This window comes from Drosophila simulans, chromosome 3L (assembly GCF_016746395.2).
Source record: "Drosophila simulans strain w501 chromosome 3L, Prin_Dsim_3.1, whole genome shotgun sequence".
Classification (NCBI taxonomy): domain Eukaryota; kingdom Metazoa; phylum Arthropoda; class Insecta; order Diptera; family Drosophilidae; genus Drosophila; species Drosophila simulans.
The window spans coordinates 3540497-3561404 of record NC_052522.2 but is presented as its reverse complement, the minus strand read 5'-3'; the positions used below and the strand labels follow the sequence as shown (position 1 = coordinate 3561404).

The 20908-nt window shown below is 40.3% G+C and overlaps 1 protein-coding gene and 1 non-coding gene across 5 annotated transcripts in view; both read right to left on the bottom strand.

Annotated features, from left to right (window-relative positions):
* Nucleotides 1-116: 116 nt before the first annotated feature.
* The window catches only part of LOC6736653 (cyclin-dependent kinase 14), a 94232-nt gene continuing 73440 nt past the window's right edge, over nucleotides 117-20908 (bottom strand). For 2 of the 4 annotated variants that reach the window (XM_039294005.2, XM_016170793.3), the window contains exons 5-12: nucleotides 17183-17221; nucleotides 11796-12013; nucleotides 10572-10663; nucleotides 7077-7251; nucleotides 6698-6959; nucleotides 5100-5312; nucleotides 4834-5013; nucleotides 117-3104 (exon numbers count right to left, since the gene is read on the bottom strand). In XM_039294005.2, the coding sequence (XP_039149939.1) occupies nucleotides 3040-3104; nucleotides 4834-5013; nucleotides 5100-5312; nucleotides 6698-6959; nucleotides 7077-7251; nucleotides 10572-10663; nucleotides 11796-12013; nucleotides 17183-17221 (1244 nt within the window). In that variant the 3' untranslated portion in view covers nucleotides 117-3039. The remainder of the gene's footprint in view (nucleotides 3105-4833; nucleotides 5014-5099; nucleotides 5313-6697; nucleotides 6960-7076; nucleotides 7252-10571; nucleotides 10664-11795; nucleotides 12014-17182; nucleotides 17222-20908) is intronic. The other 2 variants (XM_039294006.2, XM_016170794.3) reach the window with 1 other exon arrangement.
* Nucleotides 11428-11492, bottom strand: LOC120284873. The gene has a single exon (XR_005544135.1). It is a non-coding gene; the product is annotated as a U7 small nuclear RNA (small nuclear RNA).

Here is a 20908-nt window from a genome sequence, read left to right as displayed (position 1 = left end):
ATTTCAAAGCTTGCCAACATTTCCAGCAATCAAAAATTATTGTCTATATTGTTATTTATGGCCAGAGAACTAGCCCATAAATCAGTCAGATATTCTTGGAAAATAAACAGCACTCATTACTTTTCATTGGCCTTGGCCGCTTTTTATTTAATATTAAATTATTGTACAGGTTGAACTTATTCAAATTGTATTTAGTTGCCATCCATTTGTTAAATAATAAACATTCAATATTTTTCCACTTTAAATATACCCATCGTGTCTGTTACTCTTGCCGAATATTGTTTTGTTCGTCTTTCGCTACTTAGAAATCAACTACAAATATTTACAAAATTTTCATTCTTATTTGTGGGGGTTTGTGGGCCGCACCCAGTTTTTCGTTTAACTATACAAAAATGCTTACGAGGTAAACATAAAAATTGCATGCTCCATCTAAACTATCGCCTATCTGCATCGAGAGTTCGTAATTTGTGTTAGTAGATTTATTTTGTTTTTAACAAATTAATTAAATATATTTACGACAAATTCAATGCATTAAAAATATTTAAGTTTCTCCTCGTTCCAGCCCTCCAGTTAATTGTTTTTACCTTTCGTTCCCGGGGTTCCGAGGGATGGATTGCCCCGCGCTTAGCTACTATATAGAGTACGATCCGCTAAAAACATTCTTAGTTATTTACTCGTTTCGATTACGTTAGGGATTAGCTTAGTTTTCTCCATTATCATTTGCCTGCTTGCTCTTCTCGAATGTTGTGCAAAATAATCAATTAGAGTTCTCTCGGAAAATGCACCGAAAATCATTTGCGTTTGCCTGATAAAATTGCATTTAACGGAAACGGAAACGACAACGAAAACCAGTTCAATCTTCGCTAATTTCGTTCGATTCGATTTGTTCCATTGGCTCATTGGCTTATAAACTATGGACGTAACCTTCGGGATGGGAAAAGTGCAAAAGTGCGTTGCCATGCTTCGTTACCTTTTGTGTTGCGATCCAATAATTAATTGGGTAAAATTCGCAGAGAACCAAAAATAGCGGAATGCATAAACATCCTCTTCGCCAAATTTCGAGTGCGTGCAAAATTTCGTTTCACTTTAATGTACTGCTCTTCTTGGCTAGCAAACAATTCTAAACAATTTTGCTGGCCAGCTGCTACGTTTGTTTTCTAAAGTGCCTAATTCTTTATCTTTATTAAGTTTTTGTTTACTTTGTGTTGTGTTTACCTTGCTGTAGTGTATTTCAGTGTGTGTTTTTGCATACTTTTTTCATAAATCACAGAAAAAGTTTATTCATTTGAAATATTTGGTTTTCCATTCGCCATTGTTTAAATTTGACTTTTACTTTTGCTACAAAATATAATCTGGTTTCGGAGCGCTATTAAAACGTGGCCCAAATCGAGTTTTGTTCGAGTTATTTAAGTATCAACTAACTTAACGGGCTTGATATCTCCTTATAATCATGTCTTAATCAGAGAATCTTAGCAATTTGATTGCCTACAACTCAAATTGGCTCGTCTTTCTCATAGATTTTTACGATATTCATAATATATTTTGTTCTACACTTTATTTTCCTCTACTCAAATCGTTTTTGATTCATTTACTTGTTTCAAAACCATGTGAAGTGTCTTTGATTTCAATTTGCACATTTGTTAGCTCTCATTTGAACTTCTCTTTAAGATTTGTGGAACCCGAACACGGCGGGCGTCCTCTCGTTTTGGCCAAATACGGTACGTTTCTTAGATTATGGAAATGGATTGGGCTTGGTTTCGATACTTCGCGCTACGAACTCTATGTAAAATACTTGGTTAGGTTACTTTAGTGTTTAGTTGATGGCTATTTTATCTCGAATTTACTTTTGGTTGATTGCTAAAAATTTGATTCTACTATTTTGCGTTCTTTGCTAGTTAAATTGTTTATCTATTCGCTTAAGTTTGCATCGAAAATGTTATGATTTATGATCCGTCAGCCTTCCTCCCGACCTTTGATTTTTGACTAAATGTTTCTAAGAATTCAATCATCATCCGCACGTCAGCAAATCTGTGAAAATAACCAAAAACTTAAGTAATAAAAAGATACAAAACGAAATCAGCAAACATAAATGGTATAAATGGTTTAAATTTATTGTTTTACATATCGTTAAAAATTGATTTACTTGCTTTTTACATAAATTCATTTAACAGTTATAAAATTATCACTTAAACAGCGCGGCGAACTGATATATTTTATAATGACAAAGGAAACGTTACAAAATCATGCAATCCAACAAATTAAAGGAGCTGTGAGCAGAACTAAATAAGTCTTAATTTGAAAAAGCCGATAATTTTAAGTTGAGTAATTGCTTGGAAATAATCATACAATTTTTGAGCACATCATTATTTGATTAATTGTTTCGTTTTTTTAGGCGCGTTGCCGTTTATTCATTAATTTTGATTAATTGCACTCTATTAAAGCAGTAACCAATTGAATTTACATTTGCAATTTTAATAAACACTCTGCAGTCGAACATTCGCGTTGAAAATATCGAGTAAAAACTAAAGGAAAAAATGTAAACGAAATACACACGAGCATATCAAACATGATGATGAAAATATTGCGTAATCCACAGAGGCAATTCACTCACTAAAAGCTACCATTAAATGTACATTTTTGTTAGCTTACAAAAGAATACAGAAAAACGTGTCTGTGCTTTGACTAAACTGAGTATCCTTTTCGACGCGGCTGCAGGATGGCGAGAAATCTAATGAAATCTAAGCTAACATTAAGCAATTTGACTGAAAATAAAATGCTGCCGTTGGTGCCGTGTCTTCTGCTAAACTCCCTCAGCTAACTCACTGCGAAATCGAACTAATAACTAAAAAGTATCATAGAATTATAGTACAAAACTTCTGCGCGGGCGAGAAGTTCCTCTTGCATTATATATGGCTGTCGATTGCTGGATGATGCGATAGGTTGATTGACAGATTGATAGTCCAGGAGGATGTTGATTGGGTGATTGGGATGCTAACAGTAGAAACGTACGCCATCCACAGAGAGGACTTGCTTTAATTTTCATTTATTCTGTCGATTTGGCTCCGTGTAAAGCTGCACGCCTTCCACGGTGAAAATTGAGGTTTCTGTTTTTGGGCGAGAGAGAAACGGACATTGGTAATTAGTGAAAAATAATAAAATAATATTTGTAATTAAAAAGTTTGAGTTATGAAACATGCTGAACTCTGACCATGACATAATTTAATTTACGGCCATCGATGAGCGACAATTAAAATTGCCATTGGCGAAATTACATTTTCCAGCCGCACATGATACACTCACACAATTGCCAGCCAACCTAACCACGTACAAAAGTCACACGGATGTGTACAGTAGTCGCTCTAATGATTGAACACTGTGTAATGAGAATGATGGGTAGTAATATTGAGCCCACATATATAACTGAATGAATTGTAATACACATATTGCATAAATTTTTCTCTTCCAATAACAAACTGGTTTAAGTTGCTTCGAAGCAATGCTTACTGTATTAGAGTTCGTAATACACAGAGTGTATGCGAACCTAAGCCACAAAACCGCACACGGGGTGTGATGACCTTTCCTGGCCATGATAAATGAAGCGCATTAGTTGCGTTTTAATTGATTCTATCTGTCCACGCTGCGTATACGCAATGTTGCAGCGGGAAATACTGGGGTAAATTCCAGGAAAAGTTTCACCCTTTCGTAATGAGTTGGGTTAGGGTTTTTGTACAGCGGCTGTGATTTAGCCAGAAATTAGCATAGCTCCCTCTTCTGGATTTAAGTGGAAAAAAAAATAGATCCAGTTTTGTGTAAACAAATCACGCGGTAATCGCATTTTAAGCACACTTTAAGCTGCCCTCGATTAAGTGCAAGTCCAAAGAGGGGAATTTGCGCTTTATTCATTTATTTTTGGTTTTCCCGACTGCATTCTCGAGTGGCTTTTGTGCCCCCATACAAATATATGCATTTTTAAAGCCCTCTCTATTGCACTTCCCTAGTTTTCCCCGAAACTCAGTGGATTGCATTTGCCAAATTGCATAGTCCGCAACTTGATGCTGGTTTTTGGGGCTACCCTTAAATTTCCTTTTTTTGGAAATGTTTCCATTTACCGAGTGGCATCCGATAGGAGGTCTGCTAATAAATGCAGGTCCTCGGGAAAAACGGAATTTAGTATCCATTTTATTTAACAGAAAACGCAGGGCAGTTGTATTGAAATTGGAAGAGATAATTGCTTATACGTACGCAATCAAAATAATCAAAACATCAGATATTAAATATCCAGAGGATTATTTTATATAGTTTTAATAAAATATTTGGTGCCATATCATATACGTTTTGAATTGCAAAGCGAACCATTATTTACTTTTGAATGTTCACTTATCGCAATCTAATTAGTAGACCAGCTTGATTTTCTGTCTGTGGGTCTGTATTTGTCCAACAAGTTTGTCCTTTGCATTCGGTATTTATTTTCCCAACTTGTTGCAAACTTTTGCCACCACTTGAAATACAAATTAAAACCGGCAAATGCAATTACTGTTAACTATACCTCGGAAACACTCGCTAAGCAGGCCCTCAATCCACGGAAAACTGCTCGAAAGGCAAACAAATTGTCGCGAAACTTAAATGAGTTGTCCTTTACAAAGAATGGGCTACCGTCACGAGATTTTTCCCTGACTTTCAGCCAACTTTGAACAAACATTTCATCCTTTTTTCCCCTTTTTTTTCGTTGCCTTGCGAAGCTTTGTTAATTGGTTTTCTTTCCAGCCACACAGACAATGGCCAAAAGTTCGGGCTGTAAATGTTTAATGCATTAATTCAATTTGCGCGACTCACCGTCTGGCAATTCGTAGAGTTTCTTTGGCAACTGCGCAAAGTACGGATGCTGCAGTGCATCATCAGCGCCCAAACGCTGCTCCGGATTCAGTTGCAGGAAGCCGTTAGCTATCGTCTCGCCCTCGATGATGTCGTATAGCCGTGGGAAGTTGTGACCCAGTTTCCGCGGTCGATAGAAACCTGCACCGAAAGGTTAAGGGGTGTACACCAAATTAGCTTCCAGAGTTCAACCAGGTCGCTCTCCGGCCCTGAGGCCAATTACTTACCCAGCTTGTGTGGCTTGTAGCCGGGAAAGTGGGTGACCCCCGGCCACGTGTCCTCGGTGGGCGTGCCCAGCAATTTGAATATCTTGTCCAGCTGATCGTAGGTATCACGTATGCCCGGAAACGTCGGCATCCCGGTCACCATCTCCACGAAGATGCAGCCCACGCCCCACATGTCCAGCGAGGTCGAGTACTCCGTGCTGCCCAGCAGGACATCTGAAATGGTCACGAACTCCAGGGTAAGTAAATGCACTTCTGTTTTCCCCACTTTTGTTGCAAAATAAATTGCCATTTTAAATAAATAAGAGGGCGAGAGAGAGCAGGAACTCCAGGACGAGATAGTTCTCCACTTCCTGTGCACCTTTGTGTTTATCTTTGCTGCTGCTTTTTGGCCAGCAGCTAACAAAGTTTAGTCCTCCCATGGGCACACGCGAATTTCTGGGTTGGATGCTGTTTGTGTTTAAATAAAAGGAGCTTGAAGCTTAAACTATAAACATACCCGATAAAGCAGTATGAGCATAACAATAAGCCAAACTAAAGTCACAATATATGTATCTCAATCTTTTTCGAAATGCATCTAACGCACCTTAAAGAACGTTTTTTAAAAGTAGTACCTACGTAAGCATCTGGTCGCCTCCCACACCAATTTTCCGCGCAGGTGGCGACAGGTGCCCATGGCAACCACATCCGCATCCCCATCCGTTCGTATCTCCTTTGTTTTTTGCATGCCTGCGCTTTTTGCCTGCCGGCGCTGTCTGCCAAGAAGTGCAGATTAAATTTGTTTAACATGCTTCCGAACTATTCCCCAGCTGACGTTGATGCTGCCCAGGGGTCAGGGTGGTCAGTAGTCCGGGGTGCGGACTGCAGCGCAGGTATTCCAGCAGACCCAAAGTGTTTATGCCAAGGGAATTGCATATTAGAAAAAATTAACTTTATTCCTCTGTCTCTAGTCCTGTGCTTTAGTTTTCCATTTAGCTGCAAATTGATGGAAAAATCTTTGCCATGCAAAGTGAATTGTTTACCCATTGTCAAGGGAGGGATCTTAGTGAGGCATTAATTTAATCCCAGGCAAGCTACTCTGCTATGCCAACAATTTTCAGCCTGCATGGACGTCAATTAATTGGCTTCGAGTGCACAAAACAAACGAAATATTTTAATGCGATTTTCAAATTGGTTCGACTTTGGGGCTTGGGCTAAGCTCCAAACTGCAAATTGTTTGCGCCTGGGAAAAGTGATTACTAGCTTTTTTTTTATTTTGGCCATGAGCAGCTTACATGAAAAGGCTCTTAGCTGTTTAAGTTTAAAGGGATTAAGAGATAGTGAAATACCAAAATCACATGGCAAAATTGAATCCTTTAGCATTTCTTCGCCAACGTATGCAATGTGAAATTGGTGTGTGAAAAGAAAGAATTTGCTATTCATTCCAGCCAGGGCTGCATTCCGGCAAATATTCAACATTTTAGGTAACCAAATTAAAAGTAAACAAGATTCTCTGGACTGAGGAATACGGCCAGGTATTTAAATTAAAATACACAGAATTGCTCATGGTCTCCCGCCACTCTCTCTTCCTTCAACACACAGCTCCAAATGGGAAAGCTCACCTGGAGGGCGGTACCATAACGTGACCACCTCGTGGGAGTAGGTGTGGCTGGGCACGCTCTTGGCCCTGGCCAGTCCGAAGTCGGCCAACTTCAGTTCGCCGCAGTCGCTAATGAGCAGGTTCTGTGGCTTGACATCCCGATGGAGGACACGCCGCTTGTGGCAGTAGGAGAGTCCACGGAGCAGCTGGAAGAGGAACAGGCGCACGTTGCGATGGTCCAGGCCGCCCGGATGCTTCTCCATGTATTGCGACAGATCCGTATTCTGGAAATGGGTTCGGCATTAGTTCAAGTAGTAATACTAAGTAGATAACGATCAAAGGATAGTCTAGCAGTAACTAACTATCGCTTTCAGATCTCAAAAAATATTTCAAGTACTCACCACATATTCAAAGACAAAGGTCAGCGTCTCACGCGTGTGGACAATGTCGTGCAGCGTGACGATGTTGCTGTGTTTCAGTTCTTTCAGCAGCGAGGCCTCGCGAATCGCGGTGAAGGGTGCTCCCTCCTCCTCCTGCAGGCGAATCTCCTTCAGCGCCACCCGCTGGTAGGTTAATCTGTAGGCCACAGCAATGGGGACGGGGAATTAATAAAATAAATACTCGAGCGGGAATGTCCGACAAGAACAACAATTGCACAGCTGCCGGCGAGGCAACAAAGAATTAGGCTCGCAATTTGTGGTAGGAGCCCACCCACAATAGCGTCCTTGCCAGAAGTCAGGACATGTTGGAAGGGTCCGACGGGGGCCTTTGTATATTAAACAGACATAACGACCCAACACGCAGGGAAATGTACGGCAAACACTTAAATTAGGATAAGGGACAGGCCACAGGACGTGGAAGGGAGAGCATACAGTTTGGACCAGTGATGGCACATCAGCTTCTTTTCTAGTCAAATATAAATGTTAGCTATCTTGCGATGTCTAAATATTTATAGAAGTAGGAAAAAAAGAGAACTTTTAAATTGTTAAAAGCTTAGCAGTAATGTATATCCCTTCCAATTAGACCAGGTTGTACCTTTTTGGAAGAGTGACAGCACTAAAGGAAGGATATATGGGACAGGACACAGCGGAGGACATTTGAAGTGTCAAATTAGGTTAAATTATTTGACACTGCCGCACAGACGCTGGCAATTTATGCGGCTTTCTCGCATTGCCAAGGCAAAATTCTAATTGGCATGGCAAAAACCACCCGAAATAAAACGAAGAAGCCAGCAAAGCTGGAGAATTTCACCATAAAGTAGTTGACTTTAAGAGCAGAAGCTAGAGTGAATTTACGAAAGTTTTCTTCAGGGCTCGAGTTCACCAGCATGAAGATGTCACTCGTATATGTCAAAGTGCAAGTTTTTAGGGGCTAGAATTTATCACGCCAGTAGCTAATTGGGCAAGCGAGGGTTAATGATGATGATGAGGGCTCCTGATGACTGAACTCAAGCGCATCAATTTGTCGAGCAGCATCGTAAATTCTGAGAATGAAGTAAATATGCGCAACATACCCTAAACTTTTTATCGCGCACATAAAGATTCGCAGAATTTTCCCTATTCTCGAACAAAATCGCCGGGTTGCGGCGAATTAAATCTTTTATGTCATATCAAAATGTATTCTAAAACACACTTGGTTAATAAACCTTTAGCATCTAGGAGCCTGAGAAAAATGCTATAAAAAGCTTATGTCCTTACCGCATCCTGAGCAATTTCCATGTAAACGAAAAACAGCTGCCAGGCAAAGAGATTTTTCTCACGAAAAGTGTACACAGAAAGAAAGGTAGTTGATTCAAGAAGCTGTGTAATCAGATTAGCTCAAAAAGTTAATTTAGCGCATTAGAACATTATTTTTTCAATATATTGTCTAACAATCTTTAAGCTTTATTATAATGTAAACATAAATAAATTTTTTCAATAAAATGATTTTATTTCTGTGCATAAGAAAAGCTTCAAAATTTCTTGATAATTTTTCAAGTGCGAAATGGTTGGGGATTGTGAAGAGGATTTGTTGGCTGAGATCAAACTTCGTCTTGTTAATGTTAAAATAATACGATTTAGTTAAGCATAAACCGAAAATTGCGTGTGCCATCAAAGTTGAGGCAAACTTTTCGCAATCGAAGTTTCCCCCCGCCAGATGGCGTCTTTTCGTGACAGCTGACCTACTAAATGCTAATCAGCAACTTGACTTTCTGCTTGAGGACTCTTAGCTTGATTTCATGCCCTTTTCAGTGTTTGCATAGGTAGAAAATAGTAGTCGACAAATGCCAACGAGCATTGGGAAATACAAAGGAATCCAGGACAAGGCAAGGAACGAAAGTCAAATGGAAGTGAAATCATTCATGAAATCTTTTACAATTGACAAACAGAAGGATCTACAGCTGGAGGATTAATTTGGCAGAAGGGGAAAAAAACAGTCCGAGAGGAAGCATAAATCTTAGAGAAGGAAAGTGACCTAAATTTCCATTTGAAAGGCAGGGAAAAAAAACAGAGCGCAAGGAGTCGCAAAAAGGACTCTAAACAAAGCCAGGCCCAAGAAAAGTAAAAGCCAAAAACTGAGGGGTCACATTTCCATTTGGCAGATAAATTAGAGCGAATTAATTGCATTTCGTATAAACAAAGGCTAATTGGAACTCATTTCGCATGTAAGTGCCGTCGTGCATAGCAAATGAGAAAAGGAAAGCCGGGAAAACTAGGAGCTGTAGGGTAACAATAGGGCGGAAAAGAGGGAAAACTCAGCCAAAGAGGCTGTCAAACAACTTTCTGCTCGTTCTTCACGTAATGCCCATTGTACAAGGAACAAGTTCGAGGCAACACCAGAGCAAATGATTGTCAAATAAATCAAAAACAAAAGGGAGCCAAAGATAAAGTGCGTGTGAGGGCAGGAGGAAGTGGAAAATGGGGTGGGAAAACCAGGGGCAAGTGGCTGTGACAGGCAAAAAAAAAAAGGGGACTGGGTGGCATCTATCATCGAAGAACTGGGACAGGGGAATCCTGTCAAAAAGGTGACGAAGCTGGCTCTCTCCCGCGTTGCCAGTACCATTTGTCAAATTATGAGCGAAGAATCTCAAGGCCCCAACTCCAATTCCAAACTCCAGATCCTTAAACAGCTGAAATCAGTGCCAGACGAGGCGCAAATGAGGCAGCATTTTGTGCTGCCATGCTTTTCCGGGCAGGGTGAATGAAAATGGGCTGTGGAAAACCCAAGGAAGCCAACTCAGTTGTGGGGCAAGTTTTCACAAAAGTGCGTGTTGTGCACTGGAACAAATTTTATCTCATGCTTAGCGATATTTTGAAAGATTCAAGTGAATCAATAAGAAAGCCACACAATTAAGACTCTTTAGTTCTTGCATAGCAAATGAGAAAAGGATTTGTTATTTTTTTAAAGTGCAGAGTTAGGCCACCTAAACAATTGGGGACACAGGAGGAAAAGGAGCTGCGGAAACAGGACATTCCCGCTGCTCCTGCTGCAACTCAATCTCCTCCTCCCGCCGAGTGACCCACATTGCCCCTTGGCAAACCAGTCCGACCACCCTTTCCTTTTGGACGTGATTGATAGCCACATTTGCATGGCTCTGGCTGTAATGAGTCTGCCAACGGGGACAAAGGAATACGGTTTGGGATGGATCGGGAGACGAAGCCAGAAAGAGCAGAGCTCCAAAAATAACTAAGGGAAAACGTCGGATGCACGAGGGAAACTAGCGAATAAATCAAGGCGAAATGACGACACACATTTTTTTGCAGCTCAAAAAAGCGAAATCCATTTTGATCGGGGTGTCCATCACAAACTTCAAGCTGAGCTATGCTGGCAATAATTTTTTATTTAACCCACTGACACGGCAACCCATTTTTTGGCGACCCAGGACCCCCGTGCTTCACTTTGGGTGCGGTACTCACTTGCTAAATCCTTTGTAGACCGTCGCATAGGACCCTTCGCCCAGCGGCTCGAGTTTAACATAGGCCTCCTGCTTGCCAAATGGGGAGTCCCCCTGTGGGAAAAAGGACGAAAAAAGAGAGGCAAACAAATGGAGTTGAAAAATGTATCATGTTTGTTAATTAATTAAGCAAAGTTAGTTTGGTGTGCGGTTCAGTTCGCATTACATTAGCGCGTGATGTAATCGGCGGGAATGAATGGAAAGCCACTTCGGAAAGCCACATGTTTGTTTTCAGTTTGTTTTTCAATTACGCTAAAGCTGCCGTTGTTTTCAGTAGGCATACGGGGGAAATTTCTGTTTAATTAATTACTTAATATGAAGTTGGCTCTTGGAGTAAAAAGTTGTGTAAACTTGCCTTTGTTTTAATATGTTAAATTTAATTCTCTCTGCAAATGTTTGACAATATTTTTAACTTTTTAATTAATATAATAATATGAAGATGGCTTTTCGTCTCTCAGAGTAAACAATTGTTAAAATGTGTTTGACTTCTCTTATAAATTATCAATTTCATTAATTTTCAGTGTGCCTAAAAGTATGCAGAGATATTAAAAAACATAGAGTAGTTCACTGTTTAACTGTAAAATTTTCGGATGGCGCCACCATGGCAAGATAAAATAAGTTACAAGTCCTCTTTGTATAAAAAATATGAATTCTTTAAATAATTAGCAAAATATTCAAGACATTAAAATTTATTACTTCAAATTAATCCTACAGAATACGTATGTACGTACGTTTTTTTTCATTACGACTTTTATTAAGTCAACGTTTTATTGTTAAATACTAAAGGGGTCTTTAAATAAGCTAAAATTTATTAATCAACGGGAACACTCAATGCCTAGACAAAGGGTCCCACCAAGACAAATTTCAAAGAGAATAAAAATTTTCAATGGCAAGCGAGGCTCTGCATAGTGAACTTCATGCCAGCGCAGCCAGAAGCAGTTGTGAATTATAGAGACAGTAAGTGCGAGAAACCAGCGCACATATAAGTATGCTATTTGAAACGATAAAAGAATGCATTTCGAAAGTAAAGTTGACTGATTGGAATGCAACAGTATGTAGGGCTTGACTAAATATATAAAATCTCATTAAAGGAGCATATTTTAAATGGCTTTTTGTTAACTTCTAAGCTTCGAAGGCAACTATAAAACTGTGGAATCAGAGCAAAAGAACCGTGAGCAATACTTACACCAAATGCACTGAATCGTTTCCGGCGCGGATGCGTTTCCTGTTTGTTCAGAAAGACCTCGGACTTGGGTCTGGGCGGCTTCTTGGGACGCATGACCACGTGCGAGTGGTACTTCATCTCCTCGCGGATGTCCTCGTCGAGCAACTTGCTGTCGGAGGACACGGAAAGCTGTCTCTGGACGCGATCGTGGTGGTCGGTGCTGTCCGTGCTGCGCCAGTCTGTAAATAGTGGGCGAAACAAAGCGGAAACGGAATGCTTGAGTAAAAGGACAAAGTAAGCAAAATGGCAGCAGGTAAAGACCCAAGGAAAGGAATGGCCAAAATGCAAAGGAAAAGCCGCTTAATGAGCAGCAGACCCACTCAAAAACCAAATTAGTGGCCCCGACAACAACCTACAAGTGAGTCGGAAGTGGATGGCAGCCAGCTCAAAGAACTATTTATGTACACTCCGTAAAAAAGGCTATCTAAAACAGAGTTCACAGAGTGTTGCTCAAGATGCTGGCTGTCTTGAACTGCAGCACTAAAAGACCAGCTATTAACTTAAATGAGACAGTTAAATATGTTTTAACTTTAATTTAAAAACTTTTAATAATGTAGTGTAAATGTATTGTTAGTTCAGCTTTGTTTGTAGCTTCGAATGATTTTAAGAATTTTACGCAGCTCCCATTCGAATGCATTATTTGCCAGTTGAACATCGCATTTCTCATTTCCTTAATGAGCACAAAAGGTGAGCGAACGAAAAGGGAAAAATTCCGTCAGCCAACTCATTATGCACATCATCAATATAATGAAGAATAAGGGCAGGAGATTTGCCGGCATCTTTGGCCGAAATAAATCGAGTTTGGCCAACCTTGAAATGGCCGGATTGAATGAATGGGAAATCGGTCTGTGGAAATTGTGCCATGTTTACCTCAGCCTCGTTATAATAAAATGTTTCAAAAGCCACCGCAGCAGCTGGCGAAAGTTGGTCTAGGACAAAGTTTTGCGAGAACGCACAGGTGTGCTGCGTTGCCTGTCCAGGTGCAAAATCTGGGACTGGGTCACCTAGTAACCCGCTGATGATATTTCTTCATTCATTGACTTTGCGGGCGCCCTGGGTTTTGGGATTCCACCTTCGAGTTCACGCCCGCCCAGCTGCGCTCGCTGTTTGTTTGGTTTTCTATTTGAGCACTAATTACATTTTAAATTATGTTTGCTTTTCCCGCAGTTGCAGTTCGCAACGTAACCATGACTGACTTTTCCCGCTGGGCAGCGGGGCTGGCGCGGAAAATGGGCGGAAGTTTTCCAGCTCAGGTGCAACGGCATCATCTGCTTTCGCTTGAAATATTTATATAACAAAGTTGCAGCAGCGCGGCAAATTGCTTTGCTTAAAGAGATTGCTCTTAAAGATCGAAACTTTTGCCAGAGGAGACCCACAGACACACATAGCACTAGCACTGGCAATAGCACTAAAATAAAAACCAAATATCTTGAAATATTTTCCACTTGTGAATTCGCAACATGTTTCCCATTCGGCATTACTTTTTCGCTTATTTCTTTGCCGCCTTTCGCGCGCCTCCCGCCAAATCATAAAAAATTTAATATTCGCTCGCAAGATGTTCTTCCGGCCAGAGTTTCCTTATTCCTGTAGAATGCTTGAAAAATTACTAACATAAAAATTAAAAATTCAACAGCAGCTGATTGTAGAAAAGAAAACTTTCAGCGGCCCACTGAGAGCAATATGTTGAATGGGGAGGATTTTCCACGCGAAGAGGAAGGAAAAGCTGACGAGCTGCCGTTGAAAGATGATCCATAGACCAAGCACAGAAAGAAAATATGTGTTCAATAATTCCCCAAAAAGAATTGTAATGTTTACCATTAAAAATTTTGCTTTACAAGTTTACAAACAGACCAGATTATTGTTCTGAAAATCTAGTTATTTTTAAAATACTAGAATTTCCTCTCAGTGTCTCGCGAAAGGATACACATCCTTAGATCCGTATCCTATGTATGCTGACAGCGATTAAATGCGCAATATGCGCCATAAATGAGGCAAATAAAAGAAAAACTTCTATAAAACAGAATATATATTTCAAAATGTTCTCCTCTTTAGTCCTCAAATAGCTCCTTATTCTCCACATCTTGTCTAGTCGCTCGAGTGGAATGGCATTTGGCGTCGTCTCCTTTTCAGTCGTCCTGGCAAATCAGCGAAGGAGGAACAACAAACGACGGCAAGCATTTGATTTGCAAAATTGACTGAGCATTGGAAAAGTGCCTGTAAAATTGGAAAATGAGGACGAACTCAAAGGGGAAAGGGCGGAATATTCGCTGGCCCCCGTATAAAGTCTTTAAATTGAATTGCTGATGTGTGCGAGTGCCAAGAGCAGCCAGCAAATGTCAGCCAGCAAATATAGCTTTTTGGCAACGATAATTGGATGCTAGAGTGGCAATGTGAAAGTTGCCAGTTCTTGGCATGGATATTTTCGGGTCATCACAACGCTTATTATTATTTCCATTATGCTTGTCTATAGATATCGATTTAGATATGGATTGTTAGCCGAATTAGGGCAGAAAATGAGCTAAAGTGCTTTAAAGGTTTTATTATTGTGTCTTGGCATGGCTATTTTCGGAGCATAAAAACTATCATTATGAATATTATTATTTTTCCTGGGTAACCCAAGGCATACTAATGTCATGGAGGGAGTTCTTCTCCTTGAAGGACGTGTGGAGCCCTGCTGGCTTCCTTATCTGTACCTGACCCACTTTGGTTTTATCTTCCTGCTGCTCCCTTAGTTACCTTTTGCCACACCCCATAAAGTTATTTAGTATTCCATTCTCTCTACTCAACTCTTTTTATCGCCCTCGCTGGCTGCTCCTCCCCTATATTATGTTTCAACGCCTTCGTATAAAGTTTTATTGCACTTCCCTTGCTCATGCATATCTTGTCACAAAAAAAGGATATAAATGTAAAAAATCTGTGACGCGAAAATCTTGAAATGCAAACAGAAATCAGTACTGGAAGCTGTCGCCAAAAAAAAGTGGAGGAACTAAAATAAGAGAAGATAAGTTGAGGGAAATTCGCTTGTAAAATGAAAACAATGAAAATTATGCAAGCGCATCAAGCAGAGCACTTGCACAAAAAAGATAAAAATAGCACCGTGGATTCCGCGGAACTTCGGGGAGGCAGATGTCCGCGGAGGCTCTCGCTGATGTCTGGCGTCCTCCTGCCCCCCAGTTCATCTCGTCCTTCGGCCAGGGTCCCTTGTTGATGTAGTTATGCAAATGCTATGCAAGGATGTCACGTCCTCCCGCTGACTTAAAGCCACGCACACATGGGACAAATACCAAGTGAGTGTGCCAGGGGAGCAGAGAGCTTTTCCCTGCTTCCACTTTACTTTGGTACACTGTGAGAAATGTTCTTAGAGATTGGCTTCTTAAGAACCTAACAAGAAGGTTTATTTCCTTATGTATATCATCTTTAAAAGGTTTAACTCAAGTAGTTTGTCTATACTTTTTAAATGCGATTTCTAACTGAAAGTACCTACTTAAGTTCTCCTTTCGTTTAGACCCAAAATTAAGCCATAGAAATGTTTCAAGTGTCCATTATTTGTTCCGAATGTGTGTGCTCTCTGTCTGCGGCCCCATCCGCTGTTGTCCTTTTGCATTATTGCATATTATTGTAATTTCTGTTTACTATTTGTTTTTGGCTTTGCAACAATATTTATGCCTCTCGGGCCTGTCTGGAGGCAGCATAAATGTCATAAAAAGAGCGAAATCACAGCGGCTTGTTGCATAATGCTGAGTGGGTCAGCCGGCAGCCACGCCCCGCAGTAGTGTGCCATAAAAAATCGTAAAAAATGTGCACATAAAAGTTTTTACTTTTCATTTGCATAAGGACACGGGGCAGGGGGAATCGGCAGGGGAGGCACCCCATTCCACCAAATAATATTCCTTTTTATGCATGTGTAACTGTATATATATATTGTTATTCATATGCGCGTTTCGAGCATTTGCGTAAAAATTTAATAAAGCTACACCCGAAACTCGACACTTCCGTTCCCTTTTCCTTCAGAGTTGCCCTGGCCAGGAAATGGCATTTTGATAGCACCGATGGCAACTCTGGTTGGCCATCGACAACGAATTTCGAATTGCCGCAAAATACGGGAGTCGAAATTGGTGGCTCCCTATATTTTTTTTACCCAAAAAGGATGTATCCATGGGGTCTTATCTGGCGACATCTCAGCCCCTCTACTTTTTTACCCAACCCACTCTCGCTGTTTATGTTTGTGATTTATTATTCAAGCAAGAAATTAAATTTTCTCTTTTTACTGCAGTCCAGCATCGAACTCATCCTTTTTCGCCCCTTCCCATCCACTGTCTGCCCGTTTTGGCATCGCTTGACAGCCCCTTAACCCCCTGTTGCCGATGCTTTTCCGTTTAGTGCCTAAATTTATTGTGTTGTTGTAGAATTCAATTACAATACAGGCAACGGAGACCAAACGGCGGCAGAGACAAAAATCGACTTGAAATGGGGGAGTTTCTGGAGTCTGCGGGGTTGACCGGATATGCAATGCTGCATCCTCAAATGTTTGCTTTCCATTTCCGAAGCCCCGATCACAAACTCAGTTAGAAATGCCTGATTAAAGTGAAATTAAATTGAATCTCGGATGGAAAATGTCAATGTTTAGGATCTGAATGAACTTTCTCATTTCGATGAATATTCATAGGCTTATGAGCTTAAAACCTTTAAAAAATCTTAAACTTTACAGGTTACGAATACTAAACTCAACAAGCAAAACTTCAATTATGTTCAAGAACATTATAATTAAATAATTTTAAGACAGTCAAAACATTGGATAGCAGTTGTTGAAACGCTTCTGATACCAAAAATATCTTCTTGGTCTTTCGGAAATTTCATATTCGAATGTCCTCCCCCTTGTTTAGTATTCAAGATTTATAGGCGGCCACAATTCAATTACGGCGATGACAACCTTTTTCGGACTCAGAAGCAGACTGCATCCTTGAATCCTCGGATCCTTGAATCCTTCGCTAAGCCAATGGGCTTGTGCAAATGTCTCAATATGACAATGGCGGCCCGCTGCGTTTTGTCATTACTTATGGCTGTCGCCTGCAATCGTCCTTCCCCGACTCACTTTTATTGACAAAAGGATACGGGTCCTGCGAGCACAACAAGCTGACTGCTTGACATCTATTTTAATGACATTCTGAGAGCTTTGGCGCATAAAATATGGCAATTTAAATTGCTGTCCGAAGAAAACTATTAAAAGTCTGGAATATTTCCGGTGCGAGGAGAGGGAAAAACGGGTTAAAAGGATACAGGACATGCTGTGCGCAAATGAGAATATTCAAAGTAACAGATTTAGGGAAGAGTAATAAAAAGCAGTTTACCTTGTGGTTTGTTATTATCATTTTTCGCAGACTCTTGTGCTAAAAATAAACAAAATAGAAAGAAATGGGGGGAAGAATTTTAAATTAAAAGTGTTTCATTCGAGCAAGCAGTAAAAAAGTTGGCAACTATAACTAGGTAAACAAGCATTAAAGTACAAGGGCAAAAAGCGATTAAAAGTGCATTCAAAATAATTTATGGCTTAACCCAGTTAAGCTCTGCATATTACTCAAGAAAAAATCCACTTGGTCACGGAGTTTATCAAAATATGGTTCACATTTTATGATTTACAATCAATTAAGTGTGTGGGGTTGCGATGTTTACGAGGGTTTTTGCCCTCCGAACTTTGTTGACAAATAAAAGCATAAATCGCGCGTTATAATTGGCCGAAAACAGGAAAAGCCAAGCCAGCGAAGGAAAGCACATTTAATGGCTTATACACAAGCGCATTGGACATGGTCAGGAAAAGAGGACAATAAAAGCCAACAAAACAAGGAAAGTAAGCAAGGAGCACATAAAAGTCGTTAAAAGATTTACTCTATTGCTGCTGAATACACTGAAAGAATTGAAACTGTTGTGCATAAAGTGTTTTGTTTATTGAATATAATGTGTGCTTCTATTATTTAGCAAGTAACAAGTATTTCTCTCACTACACAACTCTCGCTTATACGTATTTATTCCTATTTTCGCACTCTTCCTTTAGCAGCGAACTTTTCTCGTATGTTTTCGATTTTTATTGAATAAGGAATTGACATTTGATTAGAGATTTCGGTTTTCTTCTGGGACCTGTTCTAGTTTTTAGGCGTGAGCGCGTGTCTGGGATTTAAGCTGCTGTCCCTGGTGTTCATCACTTCCAATTACACTCTTATTTATGGCCAACGAAAAGTGCAGAAAAATGGCAAAGAAGCCTTGCCAAATTGATTTGTGCGTGTGGATTAACAAGGGTATTCCATTTCTGGTTGTTCAAGGATTTACCGAAAACTGCTTTAGGTGCAGACTTGTCACTCTATGGAGTGTTTAATTACTCAAACCGATCGAAATACAAACGATTTCGGCTGGGGCAGCGTTTTCCAATTAAGCAGAGCAAAGGAAACCCAAAAGAGTGGCCAACGAACACGTACAAACAATTTTCAAAACGTGGCAAATTATTAATTGCTTACACCGAAGGTCCTTTTTTGCGATTCTTGAATTAATTACCCACTCCCAAATGTAGTAACTCTATTAGTGCTCGAGTGGTGTACACATTTGGGAATGTGGCAGATTCAACACTTGAAACCATTCTTCGACGAAGAGCTTGCCACATCAATGGGTAAATCCCTCACAAAAGGCTCAAGACTTCAGCAACAGACATCGACCACTTTGATGTTTTGTAATTAAGGCGAAGAAATCCTTCCTCGTTCGAACTTTTCCTCTTTTCCGCACGCCACATCCTGGCGAGACAGTCAGACAAACACACACACGAAACTGTGTGTATTACTTAACAAATTACATACAAGATACTTTACTCCGTTTTTCTCTAAGGGGATGAGTGAAAATTTCCGCTCCACAAACAATGAAAGCGGAAATCGCTAAGCGATTATAAGGAATATTGACTAGAGATGAGACCTTCTTTTACTCACATTCCAGATTTACAGGAAATTGAATCATAAATAACCAATAACTTCCTTAGTCTTTTAAACATAAGTATATCTTATATGTTTTGACTTCTTTTAAATCACGATACCATCTCTAATATATCGCCTTATGGGCCGCCTGTCATGTCAAAATGTTTACTTTTGTTTTCCTGGGAGGAGACTTCAACTTATTTTCCTTCACTTCTTAGACATTTGTTTGTAATTCGCAAACAAAAACAAAAAAACAATTGGCGGCTCATCATTCATCATGTCATGAGTTTTTTCGGTGGGGGTGTGGAGGCAAAACATATGACAGCATATTTGTCTGAGAAAAGGCAACCCTTTCTTCTACGCAGACATTTAAATTGGCTAGGGGAAATGCGCTCGGAAAAATCTGAAGGCACCCAAAATGCCACACAAAACTGACGTTGATGGTAATTAAAAGCGAGTGGTTTTCCTTTTAAAAGGGTTGAGTGGCGTTGGCCTGAAATGAAATTACTAACGGAAAATTAGCGGCATGGCACACATGGCGTATGCTTAATTTCCTGCCTTCTCCTTTGTCCTTCTTTGCAATGGCAAAGCGCTGCAAATTATGCTCATCATTGTGACACAATTAGCGGGGCGGCAAAAGCGGTAAAAGCTGCACAAGCGGCAGCGACAGCAGCACCGCCTTGCAACTTAACCCTAACGGATGTCGACGCGTCGTCCTGCGGTTTGGTGGCAACTCTGGACAGCTGCACTGCGAGAAAAGTTATGCAAAAGGCTGGCAAAAAGGAGTTCTTGTGCAGAAAACCGAAACAAATATAAGCGAATAAATATTTTAATAAGTATAATTTCATGCAGTTGCAGTGAAGAATTTTGAATTGTGCATTATCTTAAAAAAAATAAGTTTATTTGGGTACATATTGTTATGTTTCGCAGTGCATTAACAGGAGACAGGAGAGGCCAGGATATTCTAGGCTAGGCCACTGCGCACACACTGCAATTTAGCCATTTTTCTATGAAAGTCATTTCATGCATGCGGAATTAGTTTATGTGCGCAATTTCAAAAGAAGTGCCACAACGAGGAAAAATGGCAGTGGAAGTGGGAAATTTTCACACTAAACGCCGCATATTATGCTACATTGTTGCTGGGTGTGAGGCGGCCCAAAAGAAACGGGAAGAGGAAGTGAGAATGCCCTAAAAATATTTTGAGGTATTTCCGGCGCGCCAAAGGAGGAACCAAGAAAAACTTCCAACTGGGAATTTTTAAATTAAACATCCCGAGCCAATCTATTTTTTTCCCGCAAGCCAGATTAATTCCAGCCAACTTCGCCTTGACCAGACCCCCATATCAAATTGATTTGTCACAAATGCTCCATCAGAGTAGATTTACAACCTCAATTTGTCGTCTATTTACCGGCCAGTCTTACCCAGACTCCTTGGACGTATCGGAAATTGCACAATAGAAGTGAAATGAATTGATTCCTAATGCGATTCCCTAGCCACAGACCCAGTTTTTCAGGTTAAGCGAAGAGGTGAAAACTCCGAAGATATAAAGTGCGGTAGCAACAGGAATCCAATTTATTTGCAGTTGCCAACTGGCTCGACTCCTCCACTCCTTCGTTCAAGCACATATTAATAAGCAATAAAACGGATTTTTCCTTTCATTTCGCCGTGGAGATAAAGATTTATCAATAATATTTTTACAACTGCTCGTAAAAAAATTAAGGGCCATGAAAGAAACGGAGCTGCTTGAGTAATTGAAAACGCTGGCTGGCTTTCGTTTTAATTAACTTCAAAAGGTTTGCTCAATAAACAAGCCCCAGAGGCACATACTCCATAGCATGTAGTGAAAACCCTTCTTTACCATCAGATTTCATCCCAGTTATTGGCCACTGATTTGCGGCAACTGCAAACAAAAGGCGGTAGGCGTGGCCACTGCAATATATCATCCGTTGTTTGTCATTCCGTGCAGACGGCAAAAAGAGGGAAAAAAATGATATATACGCAAGTGCACAAAGCTCCCGATGGATTCTCGTCACATATGAAAACGCCGCATTGTTTGCCCACTGCGAATCGCTCAGAAAATAGCGAAAATAGAGTAGAGTTGCTGGCCAATAACACACCGAGCTA